Source organism: Salvelinus alpinus, chromosome 5, assembly GCF_045679555.1.
Source record: "Salvelinus alpinus chromosome 5, SLU_Salpinus.1, whole genome shotgun sequence".
Taxonomy (NCBI): Eukaryota; Metazoa; Chordata; class Actinopteri; order Salmoniformes; family Salmonidae; genus Salvelinus; species Salvelinus alpinus.
The window spans coordinates 69,659,109-69,673,628 of NC_092090.1; the positions used below are offsets into that span (position 1 = coordinate 69,659,109).

Genomic DNA, 14,520 nt, shown 5'->3' on the forward strand with positions numbered 1-14,520 from the left:
ATCCACAATCCAGTACGTCCTGTACCTCTTCCCCGCACTCGCCCTGAGGTGCGTGTCATTAGCCCGGTGCCACCGGTACCGGTCCCACGCATCAAGTCTCCAGTGCGCCTCCACAGTCCAGAGCTTCCGGCGACAGTTCCCAGTCCAGAGCTTCCGGCGACAGTTCCCAGTCCAGAGCTTCCGGCGACAGTTCCCAGTCCAGAGCTTCCGGCGACAATTCCCAGTCCGGAACCTCCAACGACGGGCCACAGTCCGGAACCTCCAACGACGGGCCACAGTCCGGAGCCTCCGGCGACGATTGGTGGTCTGGTTCCTCCGGCGATGATCCGCGGCCCGGTTCCTCCAGTGAATGTCCACGGCCCGGTTCCTCCAGTGAAGGTCCATGCACCAGAGCCGCCACCAAAGCGGAGGCATCTGCGGGCGGAGGGAGGTCTGCGTCCCGCATCAGAACCGCCGCCGTAAGGGATGCCCACCCGGACCCTCCCCTTTAGAGTCAGGTTTTGTGGCCGGAGTCTGCACCTTTGGGGGGTACTGTCACGCCCTGGCCATAGAGAGGTTTTATACACTATTTTGGTTAGGCCAGGGTGTGACTAGGGTGGGCATTCTAGTTTCTTTATTTCTATGTTTTCTATTTCTTTGTTTTTGGCCGAGTGTGGTTCCCAATCAGAGGCAGCTGTCTATCGTTGTCTCTGATTGGGAATCATACTTAGGCAGTCCTTTTTCCCTCTTTCATTTTTGGGTAGTTATTTTCTGTTTAGTGTCTGCACCTGACAGAACTGTTCACTTTTCGTTTTGTTACTTTGTTCAAGTGTTTTTGATATTATTAAATAAAATCATGAACACTTACCACGCTGCGCTTTGGTCCACTCCTTCTGACGACGAGCGTTACAGGACCTTACAGAAGTCATTGAAAATGTCTATGAACCCTTACCATTGAATAATCAGAGGTCTCTATAGCATAATGTAATTTGTGAATTTCGGTGAACATAATCTAATGGACCGTCTTGGAAAAAGACAGCGCCTAACTTCTTTTTTCCCAAGTCAAGCACTGGGGATGAGATTCGAACACGCAACCTTTGGGTTGCTAGACACCCTTCTTCTTTTTCTTTGGGATTGGATTGGTGGATCGCATCCAACTTTAAGGTGCAAACACCTCCATCTACTGCACTGGAGCGTAAGGCCAGTCATGGCCTACCTACATTAAATTCTCCTTCATTATTCCTGTTCCTAAAATGAAAAAATTATCTGCAGCTGCCCACCTCAACATCCATTTTCTGTGACGTTCCATTTCTGCGGTACAGTTGATAACCATTGCTTTGAACGCTACAAAGCTAACCTTACACCTTGCCCAAACTGGCTGCGCACGTGCGTCATCATGCGCTATCGTGCATACATTTATTTTGCCCCCCCACACCAAACGCGATCAAGACACGCAGGTTAAAATATCAAAACAAACTCTGAACCAATGACATTAATTTGGGGACAGGTCGAAAAGCATTAAACATGTATGGTAATTGAGCTAGTTAGCTTGCACTTGCTAGCTAACGTTAATTTGTCCTATTTAGCTAGCTTGCTGTTGCTAGCTAATTTGTCCTGGGATATAAACATTGAGTTGTTATTTTACCTGAAATGCACAAGGATCTCTACTCCGACAATTAATCCACACATAAAACGGCCAACCGAATCGTTTCTAGTCATATCTCCTCCATCCAGGCTTTTTCATCGTTTAAATTATATGGTGATCGCATCTAAACTTTCATTGTATTACTTTCATTGTATTACCACGACTACCACGACTACACGAAACAGTTCGTCTTTCTATCACCCACGTGGGTATAACCAATGAGGAGATGGCACGTGGGTACCTGCTTCTATAAACCAATGAGGAGATGGCACGTGGGTACCTGCTTCTATAAACCAATGAGGAGATGGGAGAGGCAGGACTTGCAGCGAAATCTGCGTCAGAAATAGGAACAACATCTATTTTAGCCCTTGGTGTCGCAGACGCTCGTTGGCGCGCGCAAGCAGTGTGGGTGCAATAATTGAATAACATGGATTTCTACATTTATTTTGCGACGCTCGCGCACGCGACGTGTCCGGTCTGGTCAGCATGTTACTGAAGCATAAATCACTTGTTGCCCTATCCCTCTGTGCTGGCACAAATCTATGACTCTTGGGCCTCCAGAGTGCATCGCAGTGCTAGAGGCGTCACTACAGATCCGGGTTTGATCCTGGGCTGTGTCGTAGCTGACCGCGACCGGGAGAACCATAAGGTGGCGCACTATTGGTTCGGGTTAGGGGAGGGTTTGGCTGGCCGGGATGTCCTTGTCCCATCGCACTCTAGTGACTCTTGTGGTGGGCCGGGCGCAGGCACAGTCGCCAGTTGGACGGTGTTTCCTCCGACACATTGGTGCGGCTGGCTTCTGGGTTAAGTGAGGAGTGTGTCAAGAAGCAGTGCGGCTTGGCAAGGTCATGTTTAGGAGTACACATTGGTCTCGACCTTCGCCTCTCCCGAGTCCATACGGGAGTTGCAGCGATGGGACAAGACTGTAACTACCAATTGGATATCACGAAAAAGGGGTAAAAAGTACTATATATATATATATAAAAACATAAAACAAATCTACTCACTGGGATCCTCTCAGGATCCCTCACACTTGACCCATCCTCCTCTACTTTATTCACTGCCTCAGCATATGACACCTTCTGCACTACTCTGAATCTGGCCACTTCAACCTGCCTCTCTCGCACTGGACTCTTCCGATCCCCAGCAACATGAGCATCACTACAGTTGACACACAACTTTATCCACGGAAACTACACAATCCTCTATCCCATGCCCACCTGCACACTTCCCACATCTTAGAATCTCCCTCCTACACACTACTGCAACATGACCATAAATGTTGCACCTGAAACAGTGCAGTGGATTCTGCACAAACCCTCTAACAGGATAACTGATATATCCTAACATTACTTTATCTGGTCGAGACTCGGACTCAAAAGGACTGACAGTGACTCCTTTGTTTCACCATGATCCCCATCGGGTCTGCGTCAAACCAAACGGCGGGCGTCACAAACACCAGGAATTTTCAACTTCAATCGCTCCACCTCCACACTTAACGCTACCCCAGAAATCACTCCTTTCAATGGTGCCCTTTTACTTAGGGCAAAGCAAGAAACAGATCTTGACCCAAGTTGCGTTACAAGGAGTGCCTGCTCAGTCTGGTCAGAAGAAACACAAACAAATATCACAAGTCCACTACAGGTTACCGTCACTGATTCAATTGCACCCAACTCCTTTGTCATCCACCCTGAAACCACAAATGGATCTGCCAAAAGGCAAGCGTCCACTTTCTCCAAAAATGTCAGTCCTACTGGTCCAGATTTTTCTTTATCATGTCTGGCACCATTCTTCCTCAACATACATCTTCCCACTACACTCTTCTCCTTCTTCCTCGCTGTCCATAACCATCATCCGCTGCATTGTTTCTCCAACACCCAACTTCTGTTCCTTAGCCCAATTTACAAGTCTGTCTATCTATGGCCTCTCCATGCTTAAATTCTATCCTTCAGCCACAGCAAAAGCAATTTCAACAGGAATCTTCTGTCTTATGTAACCACACCAAACTTCACATAATTTGAGTGTCCCGGATGTACGTTTACTATGTTACGTCTAGTCTATGAGAGCAGGCTGTTGTGGTTCCAAGTAGAACTGTTTTGGGTTCCATGTAAAACCCTTTCCACAGAGGGTTCTACATGGAACCCAAAAGGGTTCTACCTGGAACCAAAAGGGGTTTTACCTGAAACCAAAAACAGTTCTCCTATGGGGACAGCCGACGAACCATTTTGGAACCCTTTTTTCTAAGAGTGTAGGGTAATTTCCAAGTAGAAAATGTACCCTAATTTTCCGTTATTATGACATTCCACTGTGCCAAGCAGGGATTGGCCTAATAGGGCCTACTTATGCAGGCCTATAGTAAGATCACTATTGGTCCAAGAGGTGCTAAGACCTTATGGTGGTATCTTCCAAAAAAACTGCACGTTTTTTAAAATGCAAATAAGTACACCATGCATTGTAAATCCTTTCTTTATGGGAGATGCCATCCCTCATACTTTATTTTTTGGACTACATGTTTACCCCGATGAGCACCCAATTCCATAGACACCTTTGTTTTAGTAAGTTTGCTCACAACACAGGTGTGTTTGCGAGAGGAAAATAATTTTACCCTAAGCCACTGTTTGTACTGTACTGTATTTCTCATCAGGATTGTAGGGAGAGTAAACTATTGCACACAGTGCCTGAACCAAACTTATATTGAAAACCCCAGTGTTCAAATTATACATTCACTTAGGGGTGCCCGATGTCTCTTTGGGGTGCCGCCCAATGTCTCATGACAAACGTGCTTAGGAAACTCAAGTGTAAAGACTTTTCCGCTTGATCTTGGTCCTGATGTATTATGTGATGTGACCTAGGGGTCTGTAAGGCTTTGATTAGACATTTGAAAGCAATCCAAGTATTTTAAAATCCTCTTAGTGCTGTTGCTAGGGAGAGTAAACCCAGATAACTGGGGACAATTCTTGACAGCAAGCTGCAATGGGAGGAGAACTCAAAGGCCATTCACTCAAAGACCCAGCAGAGACTTTTCCTCCTAAGAAAACAGAACTTCTTTGATGTTGACAACTGAGAGTTTGGGCCTATGAGTGAATGGCCTTTGAGTTCTTGTCCCATTGCAGCTTGTTGTCAAGAATTGTCCCCAGGTATCTTCCAGTCTGGATTTACTCTCCCTAGCAACAGCAATAAAAGGATTTTAAAATACTTGGATTGTAGGTGCTGACAATTTCAACATCTTTGCTGGCAATGATGGGTCTGTGCTGGCAAACGCCATGACCACAGACATTAGTTTCTTCTCTGAAATGAGTCTGGATCTGAATGCGAACACATTTGGGGCTGTCTGATTGGTTCAGAAAAACTGATTGGTTGGGCCAGAGCCAGAACACATGTGCGTAAACGGTAGTTTGAAAATTCGTCATTGGCTTTGATACTGATACTGTGTGCTAGCAGGCATGCTTAGAACTATATACATGATAGGCTAATAGTCATGTATGAGCTGCCTCAGTGATGGCATAAACCTTTATGGTTCTTACTGTCATCAGATAGCCTACAAGCTATGCTGCTGCACTCCCTCATTCCCTCTCTACATGGGGTGAATGCTTTAAATTTAACTTACAGGAAATGCACTCAGCTTTATCCTTTCACCCGGCCCATAGAGCTCTACATCCTTGCTGGCCTATGACATCACACCTAGTCACAGGATGAGAGGGACGTAGATGTACAGTATTATAGATCACACCATGGGAACTGGTCCACACCCATTCAGTTAGCCCTTCCCTCCACTGTCTGTGCATTGTCTGTCTGTCTGTCTGCACCACTTCATTTACTGGAAATGCTGCTTAGTGTAGTCTCAAGTGAATTCAGCTTAGAGGGCACAGTGGTAGTACTGTGTGGACCCCCACCAACTATGTAGGTCAGTGGTAATGACAGTGCCTGTAAGTATGGTATCAAATCCCTATGCTGGCTGATGCTTAACATGATTTGTTGTCATTTAATATTATAAGAGTTATGAAAAGGAAGTTAATGTATGTGGGCATTAATATTTGATTTGATTTGATGAGCTCCTCAGAGACCACAGAGAGAGGAAGGTCATTGGATCTACCTGAGTAGTGACGTTATATAAAGGACCATTTAGGAGTCAGAGAGAAAGGTCTAATGCTCACATACATTAACTTCCTTTTCCTGGATCTCATGCTCTGGCCCTTCAGCCACCTTTCAGTCTATAGTCTCCATTGCTTATTGTCCACAACTGCTCACTCCACTCCTGGCGCGCCATGTCTGTGTGCTGGCTGTATTTTGGCCCAGTGTAGGCCGTGATCCTTTTCTCTGGGGACTGATGACACTGTTTGTAGAACACTCACTCATCCTGTAACCAATCAGGGTAGTCGCCAGTTAGCTAGAACGGATACCAAGCATTAGAGCTGAATGAGGAAGTAGGCTACATGATCAATGTCCTTAACTGAAGGTTAAGGGCAAGGTGGGGGTTGATGATTCATGTTAAAAATGCATTTGTGGTTAGAAAATGCACCTCCGTAGAAAAGACAGGGTAAACACGACATGTACAGTAACCATCAGTGTTACTTCCACGTAACTTGGTGGGTCATAGGAAGTGGAAATGACACGGAGGGAAGAGCTTGAGGGCGCTGCCAGCCCCTCCCACTGGCATTGTTTTAATGGGACATCTGCTACTTCCTGAATCATTGGTGATGATGCCATCCGTTACTTCCTGTATTGTTGATGAGGCCATCGTAATACCCAAAATAAGTGATGAGAACAGGTCGTGCAGCTCATTATGTGTTGCTCATAATTTAAGTGTTAATTTGATTTATGTGGCTATTATACTTCAGACAGGCTTTATGTCAGACCTGTCTCTTTCTGTGTGTTTACTGTATGTATTGTTATGTGTTTTAATTGTGTGTGTGTGTGTGTGTGTGTGTGTGTGTGTGTGTGTGTGTGTGTGTGTGTGTGTGTGTGTGTGTGTGTGTGTGTGTGTGTGTGTGTGTGTGTGTGTGTGTGTGTGTGTGTGTGTGTGTGTGTGTGTGTGTGTGTGTGTGTGTGTGTCTGTGTCTAATCCTATGTGTGTGTTGTTGTGTAGAACACAGAGGAGCAGATAGCCATTAAGCATTGTCATCAGGAGCTGAGTGAGAGGAACAGAGAGCGCTGGTGTCTGGAGATACAGATCACGATGAGGTGAAAACAATTTTTTTCTTACCTATCTCGAGGGACTTGCATAGGTGTTAGCAATATGGTATTGGCGTCACCTAGCTTTACGATGGGTTTAGGGGAGCTGTAGACCTACACTAGATACACAAAAGTATGTGGACACCCCTTCAAATTAGTGGATTCGGCTATTTCAGCCACACACGTTGCTGACAGGTGTATAAAATCGAGCACACAGCCATGCAATCCCCATAGACAAACATTGGCAGTAGAATGGCCTTACTGAAGAGCTCAGTGACTTTTAAAGTGGCACCGTCATAGGATGCCACGTTTCCAACAAGTCATTTAGTCAAATTTCCGCCCTGCTAGAGCTGCCCCGGTCAACTGTAAGTGCTGTTGTTGTGAAGTTGAAACGTCGAAGGAGAAACAACGGCTCAGCTGCAAAGTGGTAGGCCACACAAGCTCACAGAAAAGGGACCGGCAAGTGCTGAAGCACGTAGCGAGTTAAAACTTGGCTGTCCTTGGTTGCAACACTCACTACTGAGTTCCAAACGTCAGCAGAGGAACTCGTCGGAAGCTTCATGAAATGGGTTTCCAAGGCCAAGCAGCCACACACAAGCCTAAGATCACCATGCGCAATGCCAATAATTGGCTGGAGTGGTGTAAAACTCACCCCCATTGGACTCTGGAGCAGTGGAAAAGCGTTCTCTGGAGTGATGAACCCCGCTTCACCATCTTGTCAGTCCGATGGACAAATCTGGGTTTGGCAGATGCCAGGAGTACACTACCTGCCCGAATGCATAGTGCCAACTGAAAAGTTTGGTAGAGGAGAAATAACGGCCTGGGGCTGTTTTTCATGGTCTGGGCTAAGCCCCTTAGTTCCAGTGAACTACAGCATACAATGACATTCTAGACGATTCTGGGCTTCCAACCTTGTGGCAACAATTTGGAAAAGGCCCTTTCCTGTTTCAGCATGACAATGCCCCCGTGCACAAAGCAAGGTTCATAAAGAAATGGTTTGTCAAGATCGGTGTGGAAGAACTTGACTGTCCTGCACAGAGCCCTGATCTCAACCCCATCGAACACCTTTAGGATGAATTGGAACGCCGACTGCGAGCCAGGCCTAATCAACCCAACATCAGTCCCCGACCTCACTAACGCTCTTGTAGCTGAATGGAAGCAAGTCCCTGCAGCAATGTTCCAACATCTAGTGGAAAGCCTTCCCAGAAGATTGGAGGCTGTTATAGCAGAAAAGGGTGAACCAACTCCATATTAATGCCCATGATTTTGGAATGAGATGTTCCACAAACAGGTGTCCACATACTTTTAGTAATGTAGTGTATCTGTTTGCATCAGATCTAGGGGTAGCTATGGAGTAGAGTATGATAGGAATATGACACTTTGAACCTGACAGATTAGATTTATTACCATATTTTTACCAAATCCCACTAGGAGCCTAAATTACTCACAGCATCACTTAGATTAGATGGAAACTTTCCGGAAATCTTGCATCTTTCAGGCCACATAAGATGTCATGGCACATTCCATGATTCTCTGATGACATTCTGACTTGTTATGTTCCCTAATTAGTTTTATTGCGGTCCACAATGGGGCAGGGAAAAAAACTACGACACAGCTATTTTTAGCTTCTGCAGTAGTAAAATGACCTGAAAGCTGTGGCTATTTCAGTATGTGGGTTCTGTGTTGGTCATTTGGCATAGGATCGTCTTCGCTTTGGTGCCAGTGGTAGCTTGTTGGCGAGTGGCAGTGTGTGTGGGGGTGTGACAATTATTTCTGGTCGGTGTCGGATTTAATGTGTAGGCGGGGGGGACTAATTCTTGGTGTCAATATGGGTGTGGGTGTGGAGAGGTAATTTGTAAGTGTGCTTTTGTGTGTTTGTGAGAGAGAGAATGGGTGTGAGGCTTTCTTGTTTTCAGGTCATGCTTTAACGACTGTGTTGTTGTCAGACAGACTTGGTCTCAACCACAACCCTCTCCTGCACCCACGTACTGCTAAACCTCAGGACACACACACACACACACACTTACACACACTAACACACATGCACACAAACACACACACACACGCACACATTGTCATAACTTTGTCCATGCAGAGTATAAACCCAGGTTGCTATCGTATCAATGTAATAACATCAGATTTGCAGCCAAGGTCAACTGTACAACGTAAATATTTGCCTTATTAGAATATAATACATTTTTCTTAATCAGCCCTTCAATGTTGAGCCAAAGTCAGCTTCAGGTTCAGGTTTTGTGTGTGTGTGGCATGAAAGCCTTTGATTGAGTCACACTTTCACAGATACATTATAATACCTCATACACACGATATCATACACCCCAATAACTTCACACACACTGCCCAGCGTACGTCAAGCTAACCTCAGGGGTGAAATAAATAGTGGGGGTAGGCTACACCGTACTGGTTGAACATGAGCCTATCACAGGAATTTTAAAAAAGATGCCAAGAAACCTTTAGGCTATTACACTATTATTTATCATTACATCATGTCACCTGCATGAGAAATTAGCGAATGGACATGAAAACACTCCAAATGTGTAGGTTAAAGGGAACTTGCAGAGGTTCTAAGAACGTTTTACTATGGTTCCCTGAAAGTTTTCCTGGGAGGTTTTATTGATGTTCTGAGAACAAAATGTATAGGTTATTTGAAGGTAATTAAATACGGTTCTGAGAACATTCTCTAAATGTTGTGAATGTTTTGAAGGAAATGTAAAGGTTATTTGGAGGTTTTTGAATAACTTCCTTAAAACTTTCACTGAATGTTTTATTAAGACTTTTAATTACACAGGCAATGTTACTTTTAATAACACCGCCTGTTCTGGGAATGTACATTTTTAGGTTGCAGGGAGGTTCTGAGAACATTTTACTATTGTTCCCTGAAAGTTTTCCTGGGAGGTTTTATTAATGTTCTGAAAACAGAAATTAAGATTATTTGAAGGTATTTAAAACACGTTCTGAGAACATTCTCTAATTGTTGTGAATGTTTTGAACGAAATGTAAAGGTTCTTTGGAAGTTTTGAATAACTTCCTTAACGTTTCATTAAGACTTTAATAACACTGCTATCTTAGGTTAACTGTTTTGAAGTCCAAGCACAGATAGGACACATGTAAATTACTTTGCTTAGGCATTAATCGTGCAAACACATTTCTTTTTTTACTGTGGCACGACATCAGTGAGATTCAAATCTACAATCTTCTGTTCTCTATCAATGGAATTAGCCCACAACACCACCAGGATGAAGCTAGCATGTCATGTTTTTTTAACTCACGCAAAGCTCTTCATTTTAGTCTATTCAAACAGACCCCATTTCAAAGGAAATAAACACTCATTAAGATCAGGTGTGGCCAATTAGTGGGTGCGGCCAACACACCTGAACACACTAATAGAGGATAGAGAGAGTTTTGTTGACGCTGAGAACGGAATGTACAGTATATGTTTTTAAATAACATTCTTAGAACGTTACTAATGTTTTCTTGTGTTTTTATGGAAAGTTTTTGTAATGTTCTGAGAACATGACTTTAAATAGAAACATGAAGAAACCTGTAGAAAACGTTATGCTGTAGTACTGAAATTCCCACAGAAGAAAATGTTTTCTTAATGTTCTCTGAACGTTTTGAGAGCATTTCCAAAGCCAAATCAGTTGGAAAACGTCCCTAGAACATTACCAAAATGTAAGTGTGACCATTTTTTAACTTTTAGGAAATGTTCTGTTAAAGTAAAAAATAATGTTTGTTTTTTTGTAAAGTTCCATGTGCTCATAATTTTTCAAAGCCAAGCAACTATCCTGCACCATTCCCAGAAAGTTGTGGGAAGGTTGTATGCAAAATAACCATAGGACAACCCCGCGCTCAACAAGCTCTAAGAAACATATGGTTCTCAGAACGTTATGTGATAGCTGGGTGGTTATGTTTTTGTCACACTGAAAGGTAATACATTTTCAAAGTTAAACGATAAATCTTTACTATTAGGCCCACAGAGAATGTATTAAATTAATAGGAATTCTATATGTAATTCTATGTTTAGGCCCCCCAAAAATGTTATTGCATGCGCAAGCGTGTGCACACTTATGAGGTACTGCACATATACCATAGAAGAAGAAATTAAGAAAGAATCATACTGTAGGAAGACATTAAATCTACTCTCGCCCCTGGCTAACCTTACAGCCACTACGGAGAAGAGGGAGATGCTTTCCATGTCCAGTTATACATTTTTCACTTTACTGTGTTACAGTTTCCAATGGTGAATGGGTTGTTAGGATATTCTGATCGTGTTCGGGTTAGCAATCAGTTATTTCTCAGACTACGATTATGTGACTAAAACACACACTGACTGTATATTCTCTGCTGACCGATGATGACCTCATGACTATTTGTTATCCTAATGATTACTATCATCTGTACTGCCTAACCACTTGCATATTAGGTACAGTGTAGTACTAGAGTTAAACATTATACAGTGTTATTGTTCCATATTAAGTACAGTTTGATAGTTAAACATTATACAGTGGTATTGTTCATAATGTTCCAATGTTATTGTTTTGCCTGTAGAATCTGGAACCAATTAAGTCCTTAGGGTTTTTACAGGTTTAGACAGTTTTAGGACAGTTCATTCTGCGACAATTAAAAACACATTTATACATTGTAGAGTTATGTAACAGTACATAACTGTCTCTCCTCCCTTCTCTCTCTCTCTCTCTCTCTCTCTCTCTCTCTCTCTTTCTCTCAGACTGGACCATGTAAGTGTGGTAGCAGCGAGGGAGATTCCTGAAGGACTGCAGTCCTCCTTAGGCATCAACGATCTGCATCTACTGGCCATGGAGTACTCCCAAGGAGGAGACCTGAGGAAGGTGTGTTATTCTTACACACACACCCCGTGGCTAAGGCTGAGGACACGAACGCATCCCGCTACGGCTGAGGACACAAACAAGAAGTCCCGCTACGACCTCCGCAGAGCGATCAAACAGGAAAAAGTACACTATAGGAACAAGGTGGAATCCTATTACACCGGCTCTGACACTTGACGCATGTCAGATTACAAAGGAAGACCGAGCTGTGATATGCCCAACGATAACTCTTCATCATATGAACTCAATGCATTTTATGCACGCTTCCACAAAAGGAATGCCAAGCCGCACATGAGGGCCCTAGACCCAGTCCAATTTGCTTCCTGCCCCAAAAGATCTACAGGCGATGCAATCTCAATTGCATTCCACAGTGCCCTCTCCCACCTGGACAACAGAAATACCAACAGTTGAAGTCGGAAGTTTACATACACTTAGGTTGGAGTCATTAAAACTTGTTTTTCAACCACTCCATGAATTTCTTGTTAACAAACTATAGTTTTGGCAAGTCGGTTAGGACATCTACTGTGTGCATTACACAAGTCACTTTTCTAACAATTGTTTACAGACCGATTATTTCACTTATAATTCACTGTATCACAATTCCAGTGGGTCAGAAATGTACATACACTAAGTTGACTGTGCCTTTAAACAGCTTGGAAAATTCCAGAAAATTATGTCATGACTTTAGAAGTTTTTGATAGTCTAATTGACATCATTTGAGTCAATTGGAGGTGTACCTGTGGATGTTTTTCAAGGCCTACCTTCAAACTCAGTGCCTCTTTGCTTGACATCATGGGGAAATCAAAAGAAATCATCCAAGCCCTCAGAAAAAGATTGTAGACCTCAACATGTCTGGTTCATCCTTGGGAGCAATTTCCAAACGCCTGAAGGTACCACATTCATCTGTACAAACAATAGTACGTAAATATAAACACCATGGGACCACGCAGCCGTCATACCGCTCAGGAAGGAGACCCGTTCTATCTCCTAGAGATGAACATACTTTCGTGAGAAAAAGTTCAAATCAATCCCAGAACAACAGCAAAGGCCCTTGTAAAGATGCTGGAGGAAACAGGTACAAAAGTATCTATATCCACAGTAAAACGAGTCCTATATCGACATAACCTGAAAGGCCGCTCAGCAAGGAAGAAGCCACTGCTCCAAAACTGCCATAAAAAAAGCCAGACTACAGTTTGCAACTGCACATGGAGACAAAGATCGTACTTTTTGGAGAAATGTCCTCTGGTCTGATGAAACAAAAATAGAACTGTTTGGCCATAATGACCATTGTTATGTTTGGAGGAAAAAGGGGGATGCTTGCAAGCCGAAGAACAACATCCCAACCGTGAAGCACGGGGGTGGCAGCATCATGTTGTGGGGGTGCTTTGCTGCAGGAGGGACTGGTGCACTTCACAAATAGATGGCATTATGAGGTAGGAAAATTATGTGGATATATTAAAGCAACATCTCAAGACACCAGTCAGGAAGTTAAAGCTTGGCCGCAAATGGGTCTTCCAAATGGACAATGACCCCAAGCATACTTACAAAGTTGTGGCAAAATGGCTTAAGGACAACAAAGTCAAGGTATTGGAGTGGCCATCACAAAGCCCTGACCTCAATCCTATAGAAAATTTGTGGGCAGAACTGAAAAAGCGTGTACGAGCAAGGAGGCCTACAAACCTGACTCAGTTACAGCAGCTCTGTCAGGAGGAATGGGCCAAAATTCACCCAACTTATTGTGGGAAGCTTGTGGAAGGCTACCCGAAACGTTTGACACAAGTTAAACAATTTAAAGGCAGTGCTACTTAAAACGAATTGAGTGTATGTAAACTTCTGACCCACTGGGAATGTGATGAAAGAAATAAAAGCTTAAATAAATAATTCTCTCTACTATTATTCTGACATTTCACATTCTTAAAATAAAGTGGTGATCCTAACTGACCTAAAACAGGGGATTTGTACTAGGATTAAATGTCAGGAATTGTGAAAAACTGAGTTTAAATATATTTGGCTAAGGTGTATATAAACATCCAACTTCAACTCTATGTGAGAATGCTGTTCATTCTACTACAGCTTAGCGTTAAGCACCGTAGTGCCCTCCAAGCTCGTCATCAAGCTCTGGTCCCAGGGAATGAACACCTTCCCCTGCAACTTTATCCTGGACTTCCTGACGGGCTGACCCCAGGTGGTGAGAGTAGGCAACAACACCTCCGCTACGTTGACCCTCAACACAGGGGCCTCTCAGCAGTTTGTGCTTAGCCCCCTCCTGTACTCCCTGTTTACCCACGACTACGTGGCTACGCACGACTCCAACTCCATCATCAAGTTTGCTGATGACACAACAGTGTTAGGCCTGATCACCAACAGCGATGAGTCAGCCTACAGGGAGGAGGTCAGAGACCTAGCAGTGTGATGCCAGGACAACAACCTCTCCCTCAACGTGAGAAAGACAAAGGAGATGATCGTGGACTACAGGAAAAGAAGGGCCGAACACGCTCCCATTCACATCGATGGGGCTGTAGTGGAGCGGGTCGGAAGTTTTAAGTTCCTTGGTGTCCACATCACCAACAAACTATCATGGTCCGAACACACCAAGAAAGTTGTGAAGAGGGCACAACAACACCTTTTCCCCCTCAGGAGACTGAAAAGATTTGGCATGGGTCCCCAGATCCTCAAAACGTTCTACAACTGCACCATCGAGAGCATCCTGGCCAGTTGCATCACCGCCTGGTATGGCAATTGCTCGACATCCGACCATAAGGTGCTACAGAGGGTAGTGCGTACAGCCCAGTACATCACTGTTGCCAAGCTTGCTGCCATCCAGGACCTATATACTAGGCGGTGTCAGAGGAAGGCCCAAAA

At 44.0% G+C, this 14,520-nt stretch overlaps 1 protein-coding gene across 1 annotated transcript in view; it reads left to right on the forward strand.

The window, feature by feature from the left end:
- Positions 1–321: 321 nt before the first annotated feature.
- Positions 322–14,520, forward strand: part of LOC139575323 (uncharacterized) — a 48,699-nt gene continuing 34,500 nt past the window's right edge. Inside the window, exons 1-5 of the mRNA XM_071400258.1 lie at positions 322–458; positions 2,186–2,287; positions 2,371–2,464; positions 6,711–6,805; positions 11,541–11,661. Coding sequence (XP_071256359.1) covers positions 322–458; positions 2,186–2,287; positions 2,371–2,464; positions 6,711–6,805; positions 11,541–11,661 — 549 coding nt within the window. The remainder of the gene's footprint in view (positions 459–2,185; positions 2,288–2,370; positions 2,465–6,710; positions 6,806–11,540; positions 11,662–14,520) is intronic.